General features: G+C 41.6%; 1 protein-coding gene across 3 annotated transcripts in view; it reads right to left on the bottom strand.

Moving 5' to 3' along the window:
- Positions 1 to 27,884, bottom strand: part of CACNA1I (calcium voltage-gated channel subunit alpha1 I) — a 411,324-nt gene that overhangs the window by 93,274 nt on the left and 290,166 nt on the right. For all 3 annotated transcript variants that reach the window (XM_088456911.1, XM_088456912.1, XM_088456910.1), the window contains 3 exons: positions 24,513 to 24,664; positions 12,081 to 12,266; positions 9,488 to 9,605 (listed from right to left, as the gene is read on the bottom strand). In XM_088456911.1, the coding sequence (XP_088313037.1) occupies positions 9,488 to 9,605; positions 12,081 to 12,266; positions 24,513 to 24,664 (456 nt within the window). The remainder of the gene's footprint in view (positions 1 to 9,487; positions 9,606 to 12,080; positions 12,267 to 24,512; positions 24,665 to 27,884) is intronic.

Here is a 27,884-nt window from a genome sequence, read left to right as displayed (position 1 = left end):
GTATGGTGACGGCAAAATCCTTAGATGTTTGCAGATAACAGAGAAAAGTGATTTTCTCTATGTTATGTACTTACACTTCATACCAATGTTCGTTGTGTCATATGGCACTGGTTAAAGCGCATGTCACACTTACCACCTCATTTTACATATCCCTCATGGTCACTAAAGGCCCCCATACATGGTGTGATGGCACCATGCGAGGCAACAGGGGTACCGTCGTCCCACATATCGGGCGGTCCGCACACACGGTGTGATCAGGTGGCCGACCGCCCGATACGCCGGCTCCCCCCTCCCTCACCCTCATAGCAACCCATGGGATCGCACATCGCATCTCCTGATCAATTGGTCCTGCAGAAAGATCAGGGGGTGCGATGTAGGACCCCATCAAGGCCATACATGGTGCGATATAGCAGGCAAATCGCACCAATCAGTCTGATCGCCTGCTTTATCGCCCTGTGTATGGGGGCCTTGAGGCACCAATATTGCATACTTCCCCTCACACCCCATAGAGGAGTGCAGGAAAATGTTGTGTGATGGTGATTTAATGTAATTCTCAGTTATATGTGCTGCCGCACATCGCAGCCTCACGTTGCTGAGAATTTGACATTCATCTATGATTGTAGCAAAATGTTGTTTGAATACAATAAATATATTATTCTGTTCTTAAAATCTTTTCAAAGGACACATCTGGAGAAGGAACTCTATTAATGAGCCAGAATGTACCATTACATAGATTTCCTTCTCTTACTTTTCTCCCCAAACACATCTGCGAGCTATTGATTTATTTCAACACAATTTTCCTGCAGAACAGAGAGCTGGACATAATGCTTCTGCAAATTTTTATATATATAAATATATGTATTTATTATGTATGCGAGTAAACAGCTGTTCACTTTTACTAAGTGAGATTTAATTATTTTAAAATGTGCTTTAATGTAGATTTAATTAATTTAAACTGTACATGCAGTGAGCATGAACAAACTACGTAATACTATTAATAAAATGGCTCTAGCAAAATTATTTCCTAAATTACCTTTGTAAAGTTAAGCACAGTAGGTAGAACAAACATCAAAGTGAATATTAACAAAATCTTGAAAAGTTTAACATTTCCAGAGGCAATAGCAGCATTTAACTTGTAGAAAACAATTAATTGTGAAGGTATGGGACCCGATTCTCAGTGACGCAGCTCTGTATGTGGTCACATAAAACGATTATTAGCAAACTGCGCGGATACAGCTAAACTTGGCCACTTTTGTCCATGGGGGAGCGGTATCAAACCTTGGAGAGAGATAAAATGGAGAGGAATAAATACCAACCAATCCGCTTCTAACTGCCATTTTAGAGACTGTGTTTGAAAAATAACAGATTGAAGCTGATTGGTTGGTACTTTATCTGTCTCCACTTTGGGGGAGATAGTGAGATAAAGTGGAGAATTTGTGCAAAACAACCAATCAGTTTCTGTCAGAAGCTGACTGGTTGCTTTGGGCAAGTACTCTACTTTATCTCTCCACTGGATTGATACATCTCCCCATTTATTTCAGTCCAAGGTCTGATAAATCTCCCCCATATGTGAAATGGGCATATTTGAGTGTCAACTAGCTGGCACTAGGATGGTTATGAGTTAAGTGTATGCTATTTCAAACAGATCTCTTGCACCCATAATGAGGTAGGTATAAGCAGGAGTTAAAGCGGGCTGAAACGGAGCGGAACAGTGGGCCTGATTCAGACCCGGACGCTATGTTGCGCTCGCATTGAGCGATTTTTGGCAATCTGCGCATGCGTATGAGTCGCAATGCGCATGTGCGAACCAGTCATTGCGATAGGAAAGTGCTCGCCCATAGCCCGCAGTCGGGCCGCAATTTTGAGTGCCAGATTGTGCCGTTTGTGGGTGGTAACAGGGGAAGGTGCTTAAAAATGGGGGTGTTTTTGTGCGAACGCAGGCGTGCCCGACCGTCAGAACGGCGTTTAATGGGTGTGCATAATTAGCAAAGTAGCGTCATTACACACGTGACCGGGTTGTATTTTAGCCAGAACTGCTCGCAATGTTGTGGTGAGAAGAGGCTACCACAAGCGCTGCGAGCAGCTCCGATGGCTCTCGGTGTTCCCGATTAATCCTACAACTGCCGGAGATTACGTGTGTTGCGAGTGGCAAAGGGGCGTCTTTATACAGGTGCGAGAGCATAGTGCGGCCACTCGCTATTACTTAGTGGACGGCTTTACGCGACGCAGTGCGAGCACATGATTTAAATAGCCGGCACCTTTTAGCCAGCGAGCGAATTCAAATAGCGACCAGGTCTGAATCAGGCCCTGTGTTCCATTAGTTCTAATTGGAGGAAGAATCCTCCGTCCGTCCACCTTTCCTGGCCTCAGACACTGGCAGGTGCGGGCTGCGAGACTGCAGCTGTCACGCCGAAGGAGCTCCGTCCTGCAACACTACTATTGGCTAAGCCTGCATGGCATGCCCACCCACCTTTCTCGGCCGGCCCTCCCCCCTTGCTCAGCCGGACACACACACCCGGGCTGCACCTAACGTGATTGAGAGTAAGTACAGGCAGCTGCCGCTGCTGTGCATTGTGAAGGGCACTGCTCCTACTGCCTCCCTTCCCTACTGTGTGTGTTCACCCTGCCTGTTCCCACTGTCCCCCCCTCCCCACTGTGTGTGTTTACCCTGCCTGCTTCCACTGCCCCTCCCCACTGTGTGTGTTCACACTGCTCCCACTGCCCCCTCCTCTCTACTGTGTGTGTTCACCCTGTCTGCTCCCACTGTACCCCCCATCCCCACTGTGTAACTCACCCTGCTACCACTGCCCTCCTCCCCACTGTGTGTGTACACTCTGCTCCCATTGCTCCCCCACCCACTCACTCCCCACTTTGTGTGATTATCCTACACTACTGCTGTGGGCATTGTATAAGGAGCACTACTACTGTGGGCATTATGCGTATTAGGGGCACTACTACTGGGGGCATTGTGTATAAGGTGCACTAATGTGGGCATTGTGTAAAAGGGGCACTACACAGTGGCAAATGCAGAATTTCTAGAGGGGGGTTTCCAAATGCCTGATTTTAGAGTGAGTGTGGCCAGTCCATGAAGAGGGTAGAATTAGCACTTAACCAGCTTTAATATGCGTCATACAAAGTATATTGTGTGTCATAATTCCAGCATATACAGGACCAGCGATCACAGTAAGCCATTAAATGCGGCAGTAAGACCATCCTGTCTCAGCTGAATGCATGGGAGCAAGTTCGGGAGTCTGGGGGAGCAGCAGAGGAACCTAGCACTGCGCTGGACATATATGTACATATTGGGCTCTATAGCAGCACATCCTTAACAGTGCATGTTTTCCAGATCTCCTAGTTGGTGCACAGGTGTATTTATTACTGGCTGATACATGTTAAAAGATCCACAGGTGGTGCTAATTATTTCATTTGTGATACTGAGAAGAACATGCAGCACTAGTAAAATTCTATTATATTACTATTTCTATTGTGGTCATGGTGTGGGCTGGGAAGGGGGGTTTCCAGGCAGACGGAAACCCCCTTGCCTTTACCTGTGCTACTGTGTGTCATAACATGAATAAAAGACACTACTATGTGGTGTAATGTGAACCACGGAGACTAAGGGTCTCATTCAGACCCGCTCGCGAGCGCAGGACGCTTGCAAGCGGGTCGATGGTACCAAAATGCGCATGCGCACGACGGACGCTGCTCTGTCGTGCGCATGCGCAAGACCCGGCGAGCGACGGGGAAGCCGTCGCTCGGGGTCTCGCACCAAAGGGGGCGTACTGTCGATGGTGAGTGACAGCACGCCCCCTTTGGTGGGCGTGCCGGGGCGTGGCTGCCCAGACGGAGGCGTTCCCATGGGAACGCCTACCGTCTGGGGCCGGCCCCACTGACATCACTAGTGATGTCAGTGGGAGTGATTTTGGCTCTGATAGAGCCAAAATCACTCCAGGGCTTGCGGTCACCGAGACCCTACCGCTGGGTCTCATCGCAAGCCCGATGGTCGCGATGGTCTTGACCATCGCGACCATCATCATGGACGCTCGCATAAGCTGTGGGTGGTAACCCACAGCTATGCGAGCGTCCAGTAGGACGCACCAAAAAAAAACAAAAAACGTCCTGATTCAGAGCGGGCGCTCGTTCAGAGCGTCCGGCTCTGAATCAGGCCCTATGTGCGGTGTAAAATGAATAAGATTGTGCTACTGTGTGGCATCATTTGAATTGGGGATACTATTGTGTGACCATGCCCCTTTCTTCTGAGTCCACGTCCCTTTCTTCTGAGACCACGTCCCTTTCTTTTGAGACCACGATCCTTTTTGCTGCGCGCAGGGGGGCTGTGCGGGTGAGTACCACCACATCTCTAGGACCACTTTAAGCACTGGGTCTAAATATTGATAATAATTATGATGGCTGTGTGGAAAAACAGTGGGCAGTGCAAGCCGTACACATCTAGACATGCATATAGACGTGTATATAGTCTAAATTTTATTTCGTTAGCAACATATCTGCATTCCAAATGTTGCCGTATATGGAGCTGTGCCTCATTTGGCGTCATAATCAGGCCCATAATGTTTTCTTTAATTGCAATTTAAATACCTCAGAGTCACATGCAATTTGACAACTTCTTTATGGAAAAGGGACTAAACTGATTGTGGAGAGTAGAGCCCTTTTACTAATACCTTACTAATGCCTTTGTAACCATTCAGACGCTTGCTTTCGGGTTGGGTACGGGTTCCCGACGGTCAGAATACCTACAGCGGCATCCCAACACTCAGAATCCCGACGCCCAAAGGTAAGTACCCATAGTGCCTAGCCCTAACCCCTAACCCTCATACTTAACTCATACTTATCTCAGGCGCCAGGATGCTGGTGCCGGCATTCTGTGCACTGGGATCCCAACTACATCCCTTGCATTCATTGGCTGCCTTGTAGCAGAGAAATAAAAAGCTAATTGGTGATTGGCTGTTGTGATGCAGTGCCATAATACTACACAGTGCTGCACATAGGACATATAAAGAGAATGCCTGGGAAGTGAGAAGACGCTTTTTAGCGGCTTAGATGTACGCGCAGTTGAACAACATTTGCACCAATATGAATCCCAAAACATGCAATAAAGTGAACACACAAGATTTTCATAAATAAATAATGATTTTTTTGCCGATTTCTCTCCTTTGTCACTTCTATTGTAAATAAATAAGAGGGAGCAGACAGTTTTGGAAGAAAATCAGGTTGTTTCAAATTGATAATGACAACTACTAATGTACCTTTAGGGAAGGAAATGACAACACTTCCATTCTGGTTTTTAGCACACAGTCAATAAGGCAAATTGTTATTTGGCATTATAATAACACTGGTGCCTATCAACTGAGCCAATGGTGATGCAGTCAGGAAGCCAGCGCTAAATTCACAAGCAGATAACTAACTCCCTGATTACAGGGGATAACATGACATCTCTACTTGTAGTTTGGGAACAAACAATTGTAATCATGCATGTGAACTTACTTAAAACAATCTGGTATCAATGCCTAGCCCTCTTCAGAGGTCACTTATCACACGTCTGCTCATCGTACAAATGCACCTGTACACTAACCAACTTCTCTCACTGCCCCTGCTCTGTGGGATGTGTCACCTAATGCAAAACTCCCTTATTGCGCTGTCTGTTTCATAATAACACAAAACTCTCTGACGTCTTCAATTAACCAGCTCCTGCTTCCACATACCACCTATATTTATGTAGACTGCATGCTTTGTGCAGTATTTACTAATACTTATAGAATTGTAATACTGTTATGTTGTCTCACTCTGAAAGTGCAGCACAAATATAAATATGCAGGCAGACAGTTAATGTCCCTACACACAGAACGATATAGCTGATGATCCAACGCATTGGAACAATAAAACAGCTATATCGTTCCGTGTGTATGCATTGCGCGCTCCCATGGGAGTCGTCCGTCGCTTCGCCAGATCTTTCTGCATGCTCAAAAGATCTGGAGAATCGTCTGATGAGTGCTATGGGTGAGGGGGGGGGGGGGCAGCATATCGGGCAGTCGGGCACCGGATCGTCCCATGTGTAGGGACCCCTTGATATGTCGGCCCTCAGATTGTCAGTCACATCGGTGGGTACACATCGTACCGTGTGTACCCACCTTTACTTACAAGCAGACCAATATTACAAACGATAGCAGAGACCCTACTTCTGAATTTCTGACTTCATTACATGATGACAGTATTGTATGCAGGGCTGATTTGAGGGACACATGGGCTGGGGTTGAAAATGTTCGAGGGCCTATTGTGAGAGGCGGAGAAGGTGTAACCAGTGCTGGGTGGGTGTGGCCAGTACCATGTGGGTGTGGTCATTGCTGTGTGGGTGTGGCCAGTGCCATGAGGGACTGCACACCCCCTGCCTATATGTAAAAGTAGAACAATTGCATCATTTTGTGAGGAAAATAGAAATACAATTTTAACACCTAAAACTTGTGGTCAACCATGTTGCCAGCTGGGTGGCTGGTCATCATAATGCCTATTTTTGTTAATCTGACCCTGATTGTGTTTTAGTGCAGTGGTAGCAGAATAACAAATTATGGCCGTCATTCAGAGCCACTCGCTATCGGCAGTACGCTCGTTCCGAGCGATGTTCGCACATCTGCGCATGCGTACGGTTTTTAGTACGCATGCGCGAACCAGTCAGTGCGGCCGAAAATCATTTCTACGCAATATAGCGAGTGCCTGCTATTTTGAGTGACAGAATGAGGCGTATGTGGGTGGTAACAGGGGAAGGTGCTTGAAAACGGGGAGTGGAGATCCGATCGCAGGCGTGCTTAAAGGTCAAAACGGGTGTTTTATGGGTGTGCATAATTAATATAGCAGCGTCAATGACCACGTCACTTGGTTTTTTTAAACTCAGAACTGCTCGCAAAATAGCGGTTGAAAAAACCAACCACAAGAATAGCGAGCAGTTCATATCCTGTTCGATGTACTCGATTAATCTAATAAATAGCGGACATGACGTATGGTGCGAGCGGCCAGGGGGCGTTTTTAAGAAATAAAAGAGCGTATGTTTTGCTCGCTCGTTCAGACTTAGAGGTGTGAACAGACTGCAATGTGCGAAAGGATCATTTGCATAGCCACCCCTTGTTTTTGAACGAACGAACGCAAATAGCGAACGGCTCTGAATGAGGGCCTATGTTTTGTTAAAGAGCAGTTTTTCCCAGTGCACATTACACTTTATATCAGGTATGCTGGGTTATCGGTAGTCACTGTCTTATTGAGAGAGCATTTGTATGCATGTGTCTCCCACACAAGATTTACCAGCATAGGCAGTCTTGGGTTGTCTGACATTAATGATTATAATGTTACTATGTCCTTCCACTCAATTTTTATAATTTATATTCATTACATTTATATTACAGATGTCTATTTAATGTGCAGACCATTTGGCTAGTAAAGCATGCTGGACACTTGGGCTCAGCGCCAGAGAAGTGCGATTTTCCACCCTGTGCCGGCCCCACTCCCCTAACATGTGACATTATGGCCTGATGCTGAGGGGGTGTAGGAGCCACCGCCAAGAAGTCACTACTTGGGGACTCTCTGAGTGTCTCTACAGACTTTTCAGCTGATCTACTGGGAAGGCACATTGCAAGCCAAATGCAGGTGTCATAGGGTATCAACTGTGCCGTCCCCAGAGCCCTGCGCCCTGGGCCACCACCTGCACACCCCTAATTACAGCCACGCAAGGGCACTGATGCAGCGTTAGTGCTATGCTAGTTTGCGTAGCGTATTTTGCATGTTTTTGCTCTGCGCATACTTAGTGGTTGCAGACCTTGCATGTATCAAACCTCATGATCAGAAAGATGAAATGGGGATGGTAAGAAACGTTCCCAGGTAGGCTAATTTCAGTAAGGGTGCAATCACGCAAATGTGGCTTACACAGACAGACCAGCAATTATGCACATATTATATATATATATATATATAATATATATGTAATATATATACATATACATACATACACACGCCTGCTTGCATATGTTACAAGGCAGGAGCAAGTACACGATGATGCTGTTACAAATCAGTAAGCATCTCGAGAGGTAGGTGGCTCTGCATATATGTGGAAATACCCTATTTTTAGGAACTTTTTTATATATAATAATTTAGCCACAGTTTGCTACCCACCTCTGCATCAGCCTTGGGTGCTTATTTACCTGTATATACAGGTTGAGTCTCCCATATTCAAATATTCCAAAATACAGAATATTCCGAAATACGGAATATTTTTAGCATGACTGAGAAAGTGAAACCTTTGCTTTCTGATGGTTCAATGTACACAAACTTTATTTAAAGCACAAAATTATTTAAATAATAATAATTATTAAAATAAATAAATAATGTATAAAATAACCTTCAGGCCCTGTGTATAATGTGTATTTGAAACATAAATGAATTTCATGTATGTACACAAACTTATTTTTTATGCACAAAATTATTAAAAATATTGTATAAAATTACCTGCAGGCTGTGTGTATAAGGTGTATATAAAACATAAATGCATTCTGTGCTTAGATTTGGGTCCCATTCTCAAGAAATCTCATTATGGTATGCAAATATTCCAAAATACGGAATATTCCGATATCCAAAATACCCCTCGTACCAAGCATTTTTAATATGGGAGACTCAACCTGTATTCCACTAGTTTCCTTTCTGTCCAGATTTTATTTTCTACAACTGTACTTGTTATGCCCTGCCACTTACTGGTGTTCTCACTTTCATTTTTGTTTAGAATCTGAAGTCATTTTTGTGTTTGTTTGTTTTTATTACCAGTAAATATAAGGAACAACATACATCATACTGTAATGAGGATACTAAAGGCATTTGGCTGCTAGCTGAGTATTGTTATACTGGTCACAGATCTCTACTTTCACACGTTATACATATATTATTTACAGTTCCTACATACATTATTAAACTTATTTTTTTTAAACACCAATAAATGCAATTTCTTATGTAAAAAACGAAGTTACATTTAAGGACCCCAAACAACATTAGCATTACTGTAAAATGCAGCTTACTGCCTGAAGTGTATGTTACTTTCCATCATTCAGCAAAACGCATTGAGAATGGAAGCTGAAATAACAGCTGTACCTCTGGGGTTTTCAAAAAGTCTCCTTTGGGCTCACAGCCCGCACTAGGATTCAGATATGAATATAAATATATACTGGAGAAGTATCCGTATTTAAATATGTAGCAAATACTGGTTGCAGCACAAATGTGTTATCTTAGAGGAAATAGTTGGGCACATCGGTAAAACAGTAGAGAATTAACACAAGAGCTGTACAGGACCAATACAATTCTGTTTTGTGTCACCTATTTTCAAAATTAGATGCATACTTAAAGTGGGGGGCGTCTTATGTACAGAAATAAACAAGGAGCTTCAACAAAACACTCAAAACACAAAAAATTAAGCTAGTTGCAATAGATTAAAGGAACAAACCTGGAAAACTGTCACAATGGCCCACAGCAAAGAATCAAAGTTTTTCCGGTCAGGAACTGTATCACCAGAATCTGTTCTTAGGCTGAATTTACATCCAAAGATATGCATCCCAAGAATACTGGATGGAAAAGTAAATAAAATATATATGTTGTTAAGTATTTTAGTAGATTGCTATTTTCCTGGTCTCTTATAGAGAAAATAAACCTTGTTCAAGCAGTGTCTACTCTCACTCTCTGTTTGTACATAAGTGTATATGGGTGTGGTATGACTTGTCAACAGTCAGAATGTCACACCAGAAGGGTGTGGATCATTAGGTCTACATTGTCTAGATAGACAATGTTTGGGTAGACAATGGAAGATAGACAGGCAATAGATCAACAGGGACTGAAGGTCGACATGGTCTAAAAGTTTACACACTAAAGGTCGACTAGTAACATGGTTGACAGATACTGAAGGTCGACATGGTCATTAGGTCAACACTCATATGGTCGACATGCAAATGGTCGACTCATGTTTTTTTTTTTAGCCCTAATCTTTACCCTAATCCTAACCATCCCCTTGGTGCCTAACACTAACCCTCCCTCCTGGTGCCTAACCCTAACCGTCGGAGTAAGTGCCTAACCCTAACCATCGGGGTAAGTGCCTAACCCTTCGATAAGTGACTAACTCTGACCCTAACCCTAAAAAAACAACAACAATGTGTCGACCATTTGCATGTCGACCATATGAGTGTCGACCTAATGACCATGTCGACATTCAGTCCTGTCAACCTATTGCATGTCTATCTTCCATTGTCTACCCAAACATTGTCTATATAGACAATGTAGACCTAATGACCGGATACCCACCAGAATGTCGACAGGTTCTGAATGTCAACAGTCAGAATGTTGATGCAGTTATTAGGTTGACAATCAATATGTAGACATTTATTAAGATCATAGTTAAAATGTTGACATGTTCAAAAGGGTAAATTTACTAAAGTGAGAGTATTTAGAAGTGAAGATGCTGTTGCCCATAGCAACCAATAAGATTCTAGCTATTATCTTCTAGAAGGTGCTAAATGTTAAGTAGAATCTGATTGGTTGCTATGGGCAACATCTCAATTTCTAAAAACTCACTTTAGTAAATATACCCCTATATGTTAACATTTAACATGTCAACACCAAAATGTCGACATATGTTTTTTTTTTAATTTAGCCTAACCCTAAACGTAGACCTAACCCTAAAAATAAACTATAAAAATAAAATGTCGACATTTTACAGTTGACATGTCGACCTTCTGGTGTCGACATTATCACTGTCGACATTTTGAATGTCAACAGCTACCATGTACATGCTGTAAGTTGCACACCCACATAATGGTTTGTGCATTTTAGACCAAATTAGTCCAGTATTGTGACTAGCAATCCAAAGCTCATGTAGACATGCAAAATCTGGTTGACCAACAAGCATAGTTTGCTGGTTGTTGGTCAACAATGGCCACGCTAGCCAGGAAACATCCACATTTGCTCACTCATGTGTGGCCAAATTAGACACAGATGTGATTGCTCTGCTGAATGACTATAGGCCCCCATACACCTACGCGATTTCTGGACGATTACACGATTTTCGACTCGCCGTACGTTCAGTCTTGTAGAAATCGTGCATTTTTTGAGCCGATGCGCGCTTTCGTGGGTCCTTCAATCGGATCTTATGATCATATGTGCAGCACATATGATCCATCTTATCGTGTGCAGATCGTGCCGTTTTTTTGGTTCATGCGATCCATCGTGTAATAATTCAAGTCATTTCAATGACTGTTTGTACCTATTCCCTAATGAGCGCATGAGGCACAGGATCGATCTTACGACAGATCCTGTGCTAAGAAAAAAAATAAATGGTGACGACGGGACTGCAGGGTAATCCGATGTGAATCGGATTGGATGCTGATCGCGTAGGTGTATGGGCCGCTTATGTCTGCCATATACAGTCATCTCTATCCTGCACTGGACCTTTCCCGTACAGATCTGGTTGTACAGGTCATGTACAGCCCATGGAGAATATGTATAAGGCCTTCTAATGAGTAGGAAAGTGGACAACTAATCAGCTTCTAGCTAGCCTTTATCAGGTACATTCTATAAACTGATAGGTAGAAGCTGATTGCAACTTCTCCACTTGTCCACTACTTCACTCTATAAAAAGCCATGATACATCTCCTTTGCACTTCCAAAGCAACCCAGTGCTTGATCGGCCAGGATTAATTGTATGTCTCTATTGCTCTATTAATTATTGCAGTTATTTAATTAACACAACTGCTTCTTATCTAGTCTGCATTGTGATCTTATTGTCATGTGTTTTGCCCTGTAATATTAATTTTCCTCATCTGAAAGATACATATTTCTAGGTACCATATAATATATCACATGATTACGGCAAAACAAAGCATGCACAAACCAATGGAATTAAATAATTCAAGCATAAGATCAGTGGAGTTCCAGGGATAAATTAACAGATTGTTCTCAATGTTTGTCAGTTTCTAGAGCAGTCCACCAATAAAGAGGTAATAATTCAGAAGCACCTTTGGGATGTTCCCTAACCAGCCTTGTTCTCTCACCTAAAGATGAAGATGAAGAGCATGAGAAGCATGCAGAATGTAGCCACATTGTCCATAGTCTTCATTAGTACCACCAGCTGCCGCCTCAGCGCAGGCATAAACCTCACGAGTTTCAGCACCCTCAGCAGACGAAAGGTTCTCAAAACTGACAGCCCACCATCATTCTGCCCTATAATCTCCCAGACACTGGGGAAGAGATACCAGCGGTTATTAGGAGCAATTAGCAGAAAATGTGATGAGCAGGCTGGAATAAAAATCTATATATATTCTTAAGGACTTAACTCTCTCCTAAATTCTGGTAGAATGATATACTAACTCAGTAATTACAGTAATTTCCAAACCATTGAGCGAAAGAAGAAAGCTATTTTAGCAATGGCCGATTAAACATGCTGTAGTTATTAATAATGTTGGGGAATATGAAGAATTGTAAATGATTATCATCGAGAAATAAAGACGAATGAATGACTCTTAACTATACATATTTCATAGCTGAGAACTCTGTTCTTAAACATGTCTTCATACAGGTTTGAATGATCCTGTTCTGTGTGTGAAAATATCTAATTACAGTGTCTGGCAGGAGGAGAAAGATGAAGGACGAGGGAACAGAGGGGCAACAAGACAGATAACAGTACTACATACAGTACCTACTCTACACTAATATATGCTAAAGCGAACAAGTGAGGGAGAACAGATAAAACTCTATAACAGTAAACAAGGAACCAAAGGTCAAATAACAACATTTTGTAATCATAATACAGGTGATATCGCTTTCAGGTGTTATAGGTAAAAGGTCTTAGAACACAAACAGTAGCAGGAACTCTTGAATAATCTTCGTGACACAGATGCTGCCTTTCTATAACCAGGGAAAATAATTTTCTTAGAGAATGTGTTTTAAAGTTGCCAGTAATTTGTGATCAAAATATAGTTATAATTACATTGATTTTTATATATTAATCTCTTAGTGACCATGTTTAGACTTATATTGTGCATCTATATTCTGCAATGGATGTTAAAGGTACATTTACTAAAGTGAGAGTATTTAGAAGAGGAGATGTTACCCATAGCAACCAATCAGATTCTAGCTATTATCTTCTAGAACAGTGGTCTCCAACCTTGATTGGGCTGGGAGCTACTTGAGGAAAATGAGACGTCTTGAAGAGCCACATTTTATTTTTGAAAGCCAAAATCTGGCTAATAACCACATTTTTCATTGAAAAACAACGCCTGTATTAATACAGTGATAAAGGGGGTCTATTTACTAAGCTTTGGATGGAGATAAAGTGAATAGAGATAAAATGCTAGCCAATCAGCTCCTAACTTTGATTTTTCAAACACAGCCTGTGACATGGCAGTTGGGAGCTGGTTGGCTGGGACTTTATCTCCATTCAAAGCTTAGGCCCCATATAAGATGCAATCTCACATACCATTTTGATGTGCTCAGTTGTGATGTTCATGGAGAGTGGTCAGCGGGGAGTGGGGGCTGCTGGATTATTTGTGCAGGCAGAACACAGTGGATGGCCAGGTCTCACACAGTAGCGCACGCAGGGGGGGTTTCTGAGTACCTAGAAACACCCCCTGTGCACATACAGACAGCCCGAGCCTTCCTCCGCGCACGGGCTGTCAAAAAACCTAGCACCTCTGTTAACTGTAGCTATTGCTGAGGCAGGACAGGGAACCTTCTCTCTGCACTCAGGTTTCTGAACCCTCCCCCTCTACACACCCTGGCTGCTGCACAGCTCTCTCCACAACCTGGAGAGTCACAATGGTGAGTTAACTCTTTCAAAACCTTGATGTTTTCTAGAGTAATTGCTTGTGAATAGTACTTCTACATGGATGCTCTTCCAATACATCAGTAGCCCTGGCATAATTACAAATAAAGGAAGTTTGTATTTTTTATATTCAATGTCGTTTTTTTTTTTTTTTTTTTTACTAGTGCTAGCTATATACATGTATTTGTGTATATATGTACAGTATGTGTCTGTGTGTATTATATATATATATATATATATGTATATTTATATATATAGATATATAGTATGTTCAGTATATGTGTGTGTATTATATATATATATGTATATATATATATATGTATATATATATATACAGTATGTGTGTGTGTATTATAAATATATCTATATATATATATATATATATATATAGTTATATACACATATATATATATGTGTGTATATATATATATATATATATATATGTATATATATATATATATATATATATATACAGTATGTACAGTATGTGTGTGTGTATTATTTATATATATATAATGTTTACTAAAATATGTTTTTTTTCTGAGATTGGAGATTCGGAAACCCCCCTTTAATTATCCTGCGTTTGCCCCTGTCAAACTCCCTTTCAAAGTGCCGATCTCTATTGTGATGTTCGTGGAGAACTGCCATCAGGGAGCAGGGTGCTGCTGGATGTATTATGGCTGCAAGTGGGACAGTGGATGGTCTGGTCCCACATTCCCACCAAACAAGTGCAAAACAAGTGACCAGTCAGAGCTGCTCTAACACACTGACAGCGCTGCTATAAAGACACTGTCAATGCTGCTCTAAAGAACAGTGTCAGCGCTGCTCTTAATTCTGTCAGCGCTGCTCTTAACTCAGTCAGCGCTGCTACACACACGGTCTGTCACTGTGACTGTCACTGTGACTGCCGCTGCACCGCGTATGACATCCTATGCGTGGGCTCAGTGCCCTCAGGCAAGCCACTGATGGGCTGCCGTAAGGCGAGTTACCCGGATTGCAGCCACCAGTAGATTGGAGCAACGGGTTGGCGACCACGTTTCTAGAAGATGCTAGTTAAATGTTAAGTAGAATCTGATTGGTTGCTATGGGCAACATCTCTACTTCTAAAAACTCTCACTTTAGTAAATATACCCCTTAATGTCAGGAGTAAATATATACAGTCAAGTCCATAAATATTGGGACATTGACAGAATTTTCAGATTTTGGCCTCTAGTCACCACCACAATGGCTTTGAAATGAAACAAACAAGATGTGCTTTAACTGCAGACTTTCAGATTTAATTTGAGGATAATTACATCCAAATTGGGTGAACGGTGTAGGAATTACAACAGTTTCAATATGTGCCTCCCACTTTTTTAAGGGGCCAAAAGTAATGGGACTATCAACTCAAAAGCTATTTCATGGACAGGTGTGGGCTATTCCCTCGTTATTTCATTATCAATTAAGCAGGTAAAAGGTCTGGAGTTGATTCTAGGTGTGACATTTGCATTTGGAATCAGTTGCTGTCAACTCTCAATATGAGATCCAAAGAGCTGTCACTATCAGTGAAGCAAGCCATCATTAGGCTGAAAAATCAAAACAAACCCATCAGAGAGATAGTAAAACATTAGGTGTGGCCAAATCAACTGTTTGGAACATTCTTAAAAAGAAAGAATGCACCGGAGAGCTCAGCAACACCAAAAGACCCGGAAGACTACAGAAAACAACTGTGGTGGATGACAAAATAATTATTTCCCTGGTGAAGAAAAACCCCTTCACAACATTTGGCCAAATCAAGAACACTCTCCAGGAGGTAGATGTATATGTATCAAAGTCAACAATTAAGAGAAGACTTCACAAGAGTGAATATAGAGGGTTCACCACAAGATGCAAACCATTGGTGAGCCACAAAAACAGGAAGACCAGATTAGAGTTTGCCAAACAACATCTAACAAAGCCATTACAGTTCTGGAACAACATCCTATTGACAGTTGAGACAAAGATCAACTTGTACCAGAGTGATGGGAAGAGAAGAGAAGGAAAGGAACTGCTCATGATCCAAAACATACCACCTCATCAGTGAAGCATGGTGGTGGTAGTGTCATGGCGTGGGCATGTATAGCTGCCAATGGAACTGGTTCCCTTGTATTTATTGATGATGTGACTGCTGACAAAAGCAGCAGAATGAATTCTGAAGTGTTTCGGGCAATATTATATGCTCATATTCAGTTAAATGCTTCAGAACTCATTGGACAGCGCTTCACAGTGCAGATGGACAATGACCCGAAGCATACTGCAAAAGCAACCAAAGAGGTTTTTAAGGTTAAAAAGTGGAATGTTATGCAATCGCCAAGTCAATCCCCTGACCTGAATCCGATTGAGCATGCGTTTCACTTGATGAAGACAAAACTGAAGGGAAAATGCCCCAAGAACAAGCAGGAACTGAAGAAATTTGCAGTAGAGGGATGGGAGAGCATCACCAGGGATGAAACCCAGCGTCTGGTGTTGTCTATGCGTTCCAGACTTCAGGCTGTAATTGCCTGCAAAGGATTTGCAACAAAGTATTAAAAAGTGAAAGTTAGATTTAGGATTGTTTAGTTTGTCCCATTACTTTTGGCCCCTTAAAAAGTGGGAGGCACATATAGAAACCATTGTAATTCCTACACCGTTCACCTGATTTGGATGTAATTACCCTCAAATTAAATCTGAAAGTGTGCAGTTAAATCACATCTTGTTTGTTTCATTTCAAAGCCATTGTGTTGGTGAATAGAGGACAAAATATGAAAATTCTGTCAATGTCCCAATATTTATGGATCTGACTGTATATGGAGATTTGGCCAACTGTTGTGAAGGGGTTTTTCTTCACCAGGGAAATAATTCTTCTGTCATCCACCACAGTTATTTTCCGTGGTCTTCCGGGTCTTTTGGTGTTGCTGAGCTCTCTGGTGCGTTCTTTCTTTTTAAGAATGTTCTAAACAGTTGGATCTCATATTGAGAGTCGCCAGCAATTGATTCCAAATGCAAATGTCACACCTAGAATCAACTCCAGACCTTTTACCTGCTTAATTGATAATGAAATAATGAGGGAATAGTCCAGCCCTGTCCATGAAATAGCTTTTGAGTTGATAGTCCCATTACTTTTGGCCCCTTAAAAAGTGGGAGGCACATATAGAATCCGTTGTAATTCCTACACCGTTCACCTGATTTGGATGTAAGTACCCTCAAATTAAATCTGAAAGTCTGCAGTTAAAGCACGTCTTGTTTGTTTCACTTCAAAGCCATTGTGGTGGTGAATAGAGGCCAAAATATGAAAATTCTGTCAATGTCCCAATATGTATGCACCTGACTGTATATATATATATGTAAAATCATTGCAGCAAGCGATTTAATCATAGAAATTAGAGCATTATATTCTAATCCCTCGGCCTTGGTTCAAGTAAATATAATGTTGTCCAACACTATCTAAATTAGTAATGGAACTAAGCAGAGTGCCTTCTGCCTTCTCCGATTTTTGCATTGACCATAGAAACAGTAGCAGAATTAATATAAATTAAAACAGATACTAAGGGAATAGAGGATGGAATATAAGCTCTCGTTGTTGCTGATGATGTTCTGCTCACTTGGGGGTCTATTTATGATGTAAATTATGGGGGTCCCAATAATTAACATTCTAACTCATTGTGGAAGCCGGAGCAATTCATCATTGCTACGGCGCAGTTTCAGCTGATCCGAAAATCAGCTGTCCGGCGAGCGGCTAAACTGCTCCTTTCAGAGCAGTTCATCTTTTCCTTTCGGAGCAGTGACGGTAGTGCTCATGAGTGACCTACAGGTCAAGGCCCCAATGTTCGGCGGAAGGAGCCGGAGAGGGGCGGAAGGATCCGAAAGGATCCCTCTTCACAACCCGGGACTCTTTCCCATAGGGAAGGAGTGGGTTGCGAGCTCGGAGTGGGAGCATTCGCCATCTGAAGATGGTGAATGCTCCCGTACTCAAGCTCTGAAAATATTGTATTTTTGGAGCTTCATGAATTCTGTCCCCATACTAGTGTATGGGGACAGGGGGCCATTCCACCAGTTGAAGGTAAGCAGGAGATATCTGTGATATCTCCTGCTTTACCTTCTTGATTATTGGCCCGAAAACTTAATTTTTACAATTGCGGGTGAAAATGTTCATTTTCACCTGCTTTTGTAAAAACTAAGTGATAATGAATAGGACACTTAGAGGTATATTTACTAAAATGTGGATTTTTACAAGTGAGGTGTTGTCCATAGCAACCAATAGGATTCTATCTATAATCTTCTAGAAGGTGCTAGATGAATTATAAGTAGAATTTGATTGGTTGCTATGGGCAACAATTCCACTTTTAAAAATTCCACTTTAGTAAATATACCCCTTAGTCTTCCACCATACCTCTCTCCCAAACCTGTTCACTACTCTACTCTCTTCATATGCACTTGTGTCACAAAGGTTTTTCATATAAGAGACTATGGGGTCTATGTACTAAGCAGTGATAAGAGACAGAGTGAAAAGTGATAAGTCTGTGATAAGGTGCCAGCCAGTCAGCTTCCAACTGTCATTTTTCAAACACAGCCTGTGAGATGACAGTTGGAAGCTGATTGGCTGGCACCTTATCACTTACTTATCACTTTTCACTCTGTCTCTTATCACTGCTTAGTACATAGACCCCTAAAGCTGGCCACACACTAGACCAACTTACATCCAACCATTAAACTAGTTGATTGGTTGGAATGAAAATCTGGTAAGGTATGATAGCAAATGACAATAAGCAATTTGCTCCCAAATGCCCGAAAATGGACAAAAACAGTTGTTTGAACAAATTGTTTAGATCAAACATTTAACAAACTTGTCTGGACGACCATTTTCATCTGTTTTCTGGCATTTAGGAGCAAATTTCTGATCATCAATTAGTCCCATATGTTACCAGATTTTCATTCCAACCAATCAACTAGTTGGATGAAAGTTGGTCTAGTGTGTGGCCAGCTTATGAAAAGCAACTAATGTACTAGCCCAAAATTATACAGTTAATTGTAAATCTATAAATATTAAACCCAACTGCAGGTAAAATACATTCATTGTAAGCAGCTACAGTACAGCCTCTAGTACAGCGATTTTCAACCGCTGTGCCGCGAGCGGTTCCCAAGTGTGCCGCCAGGAGATGCCCCTCACAGCTTACCTGTATCTATTTATTTCCCTTACTTTGTGCCGGGGCAGTGCTGAGCTCTTCCGCGTGGCTTAGCCATTGCCTGGGCCATACCAATGGAGATGCGGCATTGTGACATCATAGGTCACGCACGCCGCGTCGCTGTCCCGCCTGCACAGTACTTCACACTGCTGATGAGCAGTGAATGTGACTGCTGCAAGCCTGCACCAACCGGCGCTGAGGGACTGAAGGATCTGCCCAGTAACGCTACCGAGGGACAGGGAGCTCCAGGTATGGTGTCTATATGTATTATGCTGCTGTCTTTGGGGGCCAGTGTTAATATGTTGGCTGGGTCACTGGCGAAGCGGGCAGGCAATGCGGCGTGCGTGACCTGTGATGTCACGCCGCTGCGTCTAGGCAGTTCACGGCCCGGGCCACGCTATTGTAAACTGTGCCCGGCGGTCAGGTGGCACACTTCACAACCACTCGTGGCACACCAGTGTGCCACGGCACAGCGGTTGAAAACCGCTGTCCTAACCCATCCCTAACGATAATAAGCTAATCCTAAATGGGATGACTAGATGGGCTATATGTGTCAGGCGTAAGGGTTGATTTGGGTAGGAACAGGTGTGGGAGGCTGAAGGGGAGATAGAGATACGGCAGTGAATGATGGAACCGAAGGCAAGAACAGGAATGGAAAGTCTTTATTGAACAGCAGGTTGGGATGAGAGCTGAAGGTAATCCTGAATGAATGAGCAGAATCGGATTGGGACCAATGATGCTGGATTGAGAGCTGGATCGGTTTGAGACAGATATTGATGATTTGAAGAACTTGATGGATTTGAATCCAATGTTGAAGAATTAATGAACTTGATTGGTTTGACACCGATTTTAAAGAATTGAAGAACTAAATTGATATGAGTCCGATATTGATGTATTAATGTACTTGATCGGTTGGGACCGATGTTGATGAATTGAAGAACTTAATTGATATGAGTCCGATAATGATGAATTGATAAACTTGATTGGTTAGGACCGATGTTGATGAATTGAGGAACTTAATTGAAGTGAGTCCGATGTTGATGAATTGATGAACTTGATTGGTTGGATGAATTGAGGAACTTAATTGATAATAATCCGATGTTGGAAGAATCAAATAAGACCGATGGTTGGAGGGATCGGCTGAACCAGTGGTTGCTCAAGTCTCAGTGGTAAAAACCAGACTGGTGTGAAAGATGGTATAGGATACTTGTTTACCAGATATAGGAACTGGATAGAACATACTGTGACCCTTCAAATATAGAGTACCTGGGAGCTCAGCACTAAGCTGTAACGTCAGCAAGAAGCAACGTTGTACTCGCAACAGAGACCAGTCTGAAAATGGAATTTATAGGGGAGGGTCCCCAGGGATTGGATGCTGTGACCAGCTGGTATGAGAGCAGTGCTCTGAGTGGAGGAATAGTGTCAGGTAACAGAGTACAACATGGCTGTGCCTATACTTTTGTTCTGGAGGAAACTCTGGCGTGCAGTTTGTATACCATCATGCTGGGGAGACACGCTGCGAGCAAGTGACTGCAGAGAGCCATCTCCATGCTCAGAGACAGGACACTGAGCTGACAGGGCAGGAGAAGACCTCAGCACCAGCCGGGAGCGATGTTCAGAGTGAGTGGACCTCTGTGGTATCCGGGAGTGATGCACAGCGCTAGCGGACCTCAGCGCTAGCCTGGACAGGCACCAGAGAGGTAAAAAGGTGGTTTTAAGTGACCAGAGTATGACAATATGGTTCTTATCTGCCGTCAATCTCTAGGTTTCTATGTAATTGCAAAAAGACTCATAAAAAAATCTCCTTAGAACTCCTTACAACTACAGATGTGTCTTCATACACTAGTGCTGCAGTCGCAGTAAGCAGCCGTTCTCGGCACATCGGGTCACATGCATTACAGTTCCACCAGTGTCTTTTTTGCTTGAATGTGCATTTTAGTTGCACAAATTAAATTGGATGTAACAAAACTGCTTCACTAGACTTCCCTGATTCATTTTATATGTGACATTTGTACATCCATGTGCGACTGAGTCTGAATTTTTGTACGAAGTTCTACGATGCAGCGGCCGCGGTTTTCTCTCACATCAAGTTCCGTTGTGCATCACCCGCGACTATGTACGAGTTTAAATCTAATCCCTGTGTGATGAAAGTCGCAGTCCACCGCTCGGCTCAGTCACTCCAAGCATCTTGCGCCGTGTGGCGTAATGGTAATGGAGCTAGGCGTATAAAGACACATATGGTAAGTCTGCTGTGTCTCAGTGCTTTTGAATGACCCCAAATTTGCCCAGTACTGATTGCTGGATTGTTTTAGCCTTTGGCAGTAGTTGGAAATACAATTATGTTACTTTTATGTAATGTCTTTTTCTAGTTTGCACGTTTTATTTTTCTTTCAATAAAAGTGTTTAGTTTTTATCGTTTGGGTAAAACTCGATACTTATTTTCTGTATAAAGTGTTATGCAGTATTACCTACCATTATATGAATGTTTGCTGTGGCAATCCCAAAGATCATAAAAAATGTAATTCTAAAAATATTAATACCAATAAGTGCAAAATGCTTTAAAACAAATTGTTGGAGAATTTAATTGAGAGCGCTTCAGTCTCCGTAAAAGCACATTATATAAAGTCATGTGATTTCTCCTTAATTTCAAATTAAGTAGCTGTAGTAAAGGGATCAAAAATAATTACTGTACATGACAACAACTTCAGTCAAAAACCTCAACAGAAAACTTTACCTTAACATAGTGTAGAGCAAGAAAAGCATCTGAGAAAGCATCTTTAATAATGTATTTAACAGATTGCAAAATAGAAATCTAGTACAGGAACCAGGCCTGCCGCAGATCTATAGTCTCATGGTACTAGGGGCCGAGCTTGTGCGGATATGGCAATACCCCACTGTGAATGCCAGGACCCCCTGTGCCTCCGGGTGAAGAGGGCATAGTCACGCAGTCTTGGGGGCCCCATACGGGTACTTTGTACCTGCAGCCCCTCTCAGGGATCTGACAAAAACTCTTGTTTTTAGTGGGGTTTTAATTTGTAGTATCCATCTGTCTGTCTGTACAAAATAAATAGGCCACTTCCACTTGCAGCAAGACATCACTTGGTTTTATACTGATCTAAATCGAAGCAATTTGAAACACACCTACATATGGGGATCATTTCATATAAGCAAGTTGTACAGAAATTTTTTAATATACTTTAGTAGTTGACTCCATAATTTTTACATTAAGGGTATGTTCTTTTATTGCCTACATGAGTTGAACAAACATTCAATACCCAAAAGGTTATGTCACTACCCACTATTTTCCCGTCTGTGCTGAGTAATCTAGAAATAGAAGATTTAAAAGCTCAGAATAATGAGAACGACATTGAAGGCTTATGGTGACAATCTGCTGTTTAATGCAACCTTAAGCAAATGCTATTTCTTAATTGAGGTTTTAGCACCATTCTTTCTAGATTGCTGTTTAGTTTGTTAGTCACCAGTATATAAGTAGACTTTATAATAAACATTGTGGAGATTATTGCTTTTTTATAAATACAGTGCATCAGGAAAGTATTCACAGCGCTTCACTTTTTCCACATATCATTATGTTACAGCCTTATTCCAAAATGGAATACATTCATTTTTGTCCTCAAAATTCTACACACAATACCCCATAATGACAATGTGTAAAAAGTTTTTTTTGAGATTTTTGCAAATTTTAGTTAAAAAAATAAACTAAGAAATCACATGTACATAAGTATTCACAGCCTTTGCCATGAAGCTCAAAATTGAGCTCTGGTGCATCCTGTTTCCACTGATCATCCTTGAGATGTTCCTACAGCTTAATTGGAGTCCACCTGTGGTAAATTCAGTTGATTGGACATGATTTTGAAAGGCATACACCGGTCTATATAAGGTCCGCACTTGACAATGCATGTCAGAGCACAAACCAAGCGTGAATTCCAAGGAATTGTCTGTAGACCTCCGAGACAGGATTGTTTCGAGGCACAAATCTGGGGAAGGGTACACAAAAAATCTGCTGCTTTGAAGGTCCCCATGAGCACAGTGGCCTCCATCATCCATAAATGGAAGAAGTTCGGAACCACCAGGACACTTCCTAGAGTTGGCCGGCCGTCTAAACTGAGCGATCGTGGGAGAAGGGCCCTACTCAGGGAGGTGACCAAGAGCCCGATGATCAATCTGTCAGAGCTACAGCATTCCTCTGTGGAGAGAGGAGAACCTTCCAGAAGGACAACCATCTCTGCAGTAATCCACCAATCAGGCCTGTATGGTAGAGTGGCCTGACGGAAGCCACTCCTTAGTAAAATGCACATGGTAGCCCACCTGAACTCTTTGGCGTCAATGCCAGGCGTTATGTGTGGAGGAAACCAGGCATCGCTCATCACCAGGCCAATACCATCCCTACAGTGAAGCATGGTGGTGGCAGCATCATGCTGTGGGGATGTTTTTCAGTGGCAGGAACTGGGAGACTAGTCAGGATACAGGGAAAGATGAATGCAGGAATGTACAGAGACATCCTGGATGAAAACCTGCTCCAGAGCGCTCTTGACCTCAGACTGGGGCGATGGTTCATCTTTCAGCAGGACAACGACCCTAAGCACATAGCCAAGATATCAGATGAGTGGCCTCAGGACACGTCTGTGAATGTCCTTGAGTGGCCCAGCCAGAGCCCAGACTTGAATCCAATTGAACATCTCTGGAGAGATCTGAAAATGGCTGTGCACCGACGCTTCCCATCCAACCTGATGGAGCTTGAGAGGTGCTGCAAAGAGGAATGGGCAAAACTGTCCAAAGATAGGTGTGCCAAGCTTGTGGCATCATATTCAAAAAGACCTGAGGCTGTAATTGCTGCCAAAGGTGCATCAACAAAGTATTGAGCAAAGGCTGTGAATACTTATGTACATGTGATTTCTTAGTTGTTTTTTTTTAATTCAATTTGCAAAAATCTCAAAAAAACTTTTTACATGTTGTCGTTATGGGGTATTGTGTGTAGAATTTTGAGGCCAAAAATGAATTTATTAAATTTTGGAATAAGGCTGTAACATAACACAATGTGAAAAAAGTGAAGCACTGTGAATACTTTCCAGATGCACTGTAAACTTGGAGTGGAGTATAGAGCAGAGGGGCATGGAAAGGCTGAAAGCATTGGGGAACCTCGCAGAAATAAACTTAGGAAGTCAAATTCAGTTTTTCTATTATCAATAAGTGACCTACATACCATATTAAATAATTTGAGTTTTGGGATGAGTTACCCTTTAATGTATACCTCTCGCTGACACACAGTGATGGCAGCAAATATGTGGGGTACTCCAATAATTACAAAAACTCATTATACAATTCATGAGATAGTAGTGCCATAGTGAAACATAAGACATTTCAGGGATATGTACTGTACACCTAAAATGACTTCTATCAATACATTACTGTAATAATACATGCAGGTAACTGAAGGGGAACCCAAATATTAAGGCATACAGTACCTTATAATGACAATGATACCATCAAAGATGTTATATGGGTTTCGGAGATAGTCAAACAAACCGAAGGCTGAAAGTTTCAGCATCATTTCCAGAGCAAACATACTGGTGAAGACAATGTTACTGATTTCCAGGATATTGGTGAGTTCTTCTGGCTGTTGGAAAAGCAGAATATGTTACAGCAATTCAGAATCTTGTCTACTTTAACAACAGTGTAATACTTTTCACTTCTCTCTCTCTGCATAGCTTATTTATATCTTCTTCAATGATTATCCGCTTGTCAAAACAATGTAAAAAGTAGTCCATTATAAATTGTGCTTGTTCTTCTTTTTTCAGAAAATTATAAAAAGTCTTCAAACTCTATGGGAGAGAAGTATCAAGCCTTCTAAAAGAGTAATGAAATTATCAAAGGGAGAAGTTGACCATAGCAACCAGTCAGCCGTTACCTATCTATAGATTGTACTTGATAACTGCTAGCTAGTAGCTGATTGGTGGGCAAGGGCAACGTCTCAACATATCCACTTTTCCACCTTTTAAAATGCCTGATAAATGTTCCCCTTTACAATAGAGATTAAATTAATTTTAACAATTGTGAAAAATAGTATATACATACAAAATTCTTGAGCTATATACAGAATAACAAGTTTGGCTACAAGTTGGTGTAGGTTCCGTTCACAACCCTAAAATACCTTGGTGCAAAATTAGAGACAAGAGCCCTGACTTGTATTCACCAAGTTCTGAATTGAACTTTATTCTGAATGCTACAGTGGAATTGCCAACCTCTCTAGTACATATGAGAATACAAACAAAAGTAATTTTCAAACAAATAATTGTCAATTTCTCCATGTAGAGTTCTGTAATTGGTGAAATATCATTATCAACTCATGGATATTAAGTTGAGTTGGATTTTAATATTCAAGTGATAATTCCCATATAGTAATTCCCACACACAGTACTGACAACTGTTAAAAATGCATCTGCAAAATAACTACTTCAGTAACTGTGGCTTTCCAAAGCACATACAGTACTCAGCTCCCCTACTACTTTCAGTCCCTGCAAGATCTCAGAGCAGAATAGACAAGAGTGGAAGGGACAAAGGCTGAAGGGGAGACAGGAGGGTGTTGCAAAATGTCTCGTGGCTTCCGCAGAGCAGACAGTTGCAGCACTGAAACAGAGCACAATATCAAACTGAATGATACCTGTTTCACAATTGTTTTGCTTAAAAAATTGGATGACAGCTACAGTACACCATAACAACTGTCATTTGTGATGGCGCTGCAGGGAAAACAAAACCATTTCTTATACTGTAAATGACAGCACATCCTATTAAGTAGATGCTACAACTGAAAAGCAGGGCTGAACAAGTAAATAAATCATTACAGGTACTGCAATTTCTCACTCTATTGTTCCTACCGTAACACTTATATGAATTTCAAGGGCAAAACAATTACAGGTCCTTATAAAGCATTCATGTTTTATGGACAAACGAGCAGGGAAAACATTACCGCCCCACTAACATCAACATTCATTTGGTGCAAAGTGTATGAACAAGGGCAAGTTAATGCAGGGCTTGACATTGATACAAAGTAATGTTGCCCCAGATAAAATGCCAGAAAATGATACATAAAGAATTTATGAGCTTGTGTGACAAAATATAATACAATATACGTACTGTAAATGGAAAGAGGAAATAGGTAAACACTAAGATATAGCGTTATCATTTATATATTATTCACATGTTAATTACAGCACTGCAACACGTAGTATTTGGTACATCTAGTATTCCATCTTAACTAGAAATTTCTGTTGTACGTAATTCTGCAGAGCCATAGCAATCTATTATATTAGCTGCTAAGAATTTATATAAAGGTTGTCAATCCCCCAAAAATCCCAAATGGATGATGGAGGGAACACAAGTGTCCCGTGCACCCGTTCTTCACACACAATTTCATCCTGCTAGATAGATGTGATACAGAATGGCAAAGTCTTAGCACTTGGTAATACACTTGGAATTACTACTCGGGGCCGAATTCATTTAGCCGCAAGAAGTGCCGTTTGGAGAAACGTTTTTGCTGATTTGTGCTTTTCGCCTGTTGTCTCCTTTTCTCCATATTCAATTCCAGGACATTTTCGCCTATGCAAAAACTTTCCATGGAAAAATAGGCGAAAAAGTTTCTCCACATATAGGCAGGTGAATTGGAAGTGCAAAATCACTATTTTGGGGTGCAAGTGTAGGGATTTGATCCAGAATCCTTTGAACCACCCCCCCCCATGACTGTTTAGTAAAAACTTATTTAAAAAAAAAAAAAAAACACCAGAAAAATTACGTAATTTTTTGGGCAAAAATGTAAAAAGTGTTGGAAAATGGGTAAAAAGTGTGGGGCCTGGTATTTTGGGGGGCTATATGGATGAGACAGGTGTTTTTGAGATTGCAGGAGGCTGCAGCAGGTGTATTTTTAAGTTTTTATAAATCTTCATTTTAGAGACATCAAATATACTAGTACCCATTTACATGTACCCCAAATTTAACCTCTGTACTTATTTTTCAGAAAAAAAATTACTATTACTAGCAGTGGCAAATCCAAATGCTTGATTTTAGAGTGAGTGTGGCCAGTCCATGAAGAGGGTAGAATTAGCACTTTACCAGCTTTAATATGCGTCATACAAAGTGTATTGTGTGTCATAATATCAGCATATACAGGACCAGCAATCACAGTAAGCCATTAAATGCGACAGTAGGGCCATCCTGCCTGAGCTGAATGTTTTTTATTTGAGATGTGGGCACCATTCCTTAGCACTGGAGCAAGTCTGGGGGAGCAGCAGAATAACCTGTCCTGGACATATATGTACGTATTGAGCTCTATAGCAGCATATCCCTAACAGTGAATGTTTTCCAGATCTCCTAGTTAGTGCACAGGTTATTTATTACTGACTAAAAGAATCACAGGTGGTGCTAATTATTTCATTTGTGATACTGTGAAGAATATGCAGCACTAGTAAAATTCTATTACATTACTATTTCTATTGTGGTCATGGTGTGGGCTGGGGAGGGGGGTTTCCAGGCAGACGGAAACCCCCCCTGCGTTTGCCTATGACTACTATTCTGTATTGATCCCTGGGTCACTGAAGCATTTTATGGGGTACAGAGTGATTTCCCCCAAAAAAGATGTCCTTTTCATTAGTTTCACTTTGTAAAACATCCCCGTTTTCGTGTGTTTTACAATGGAATAAGGCAAAAAGTGGGGATGAGCATGGAGAAAACATCACATAAAAACAGGCGAATGAGGCAAATTGATTCCGTTTTTCACCTGATAGCACTTTTCGCATCTAATTGAATTTGGCCCTTGGTATTACCACTTACCACTTGGTAATACA

The sequence above is a fragment of the Taudactylus pleione genome, unplaced genomic scaffold, assembly GCF_031769625.1.
Source record: "Taudactylus pleione unplaced genomic scaffold, aTauple2 ptg000726l, whole genome shotgun sequence".
Classification (NCBI taxonomy): domain Eukaryota; kingdom Metazoa; phylum Chordata; class Amphibia; order Anura; family Myobatrachidae; genus Taudactylus; species Taudactylus pleione.
This window is presented reverse-complemented; position numbering and strand designations above follow the sequence as displayed.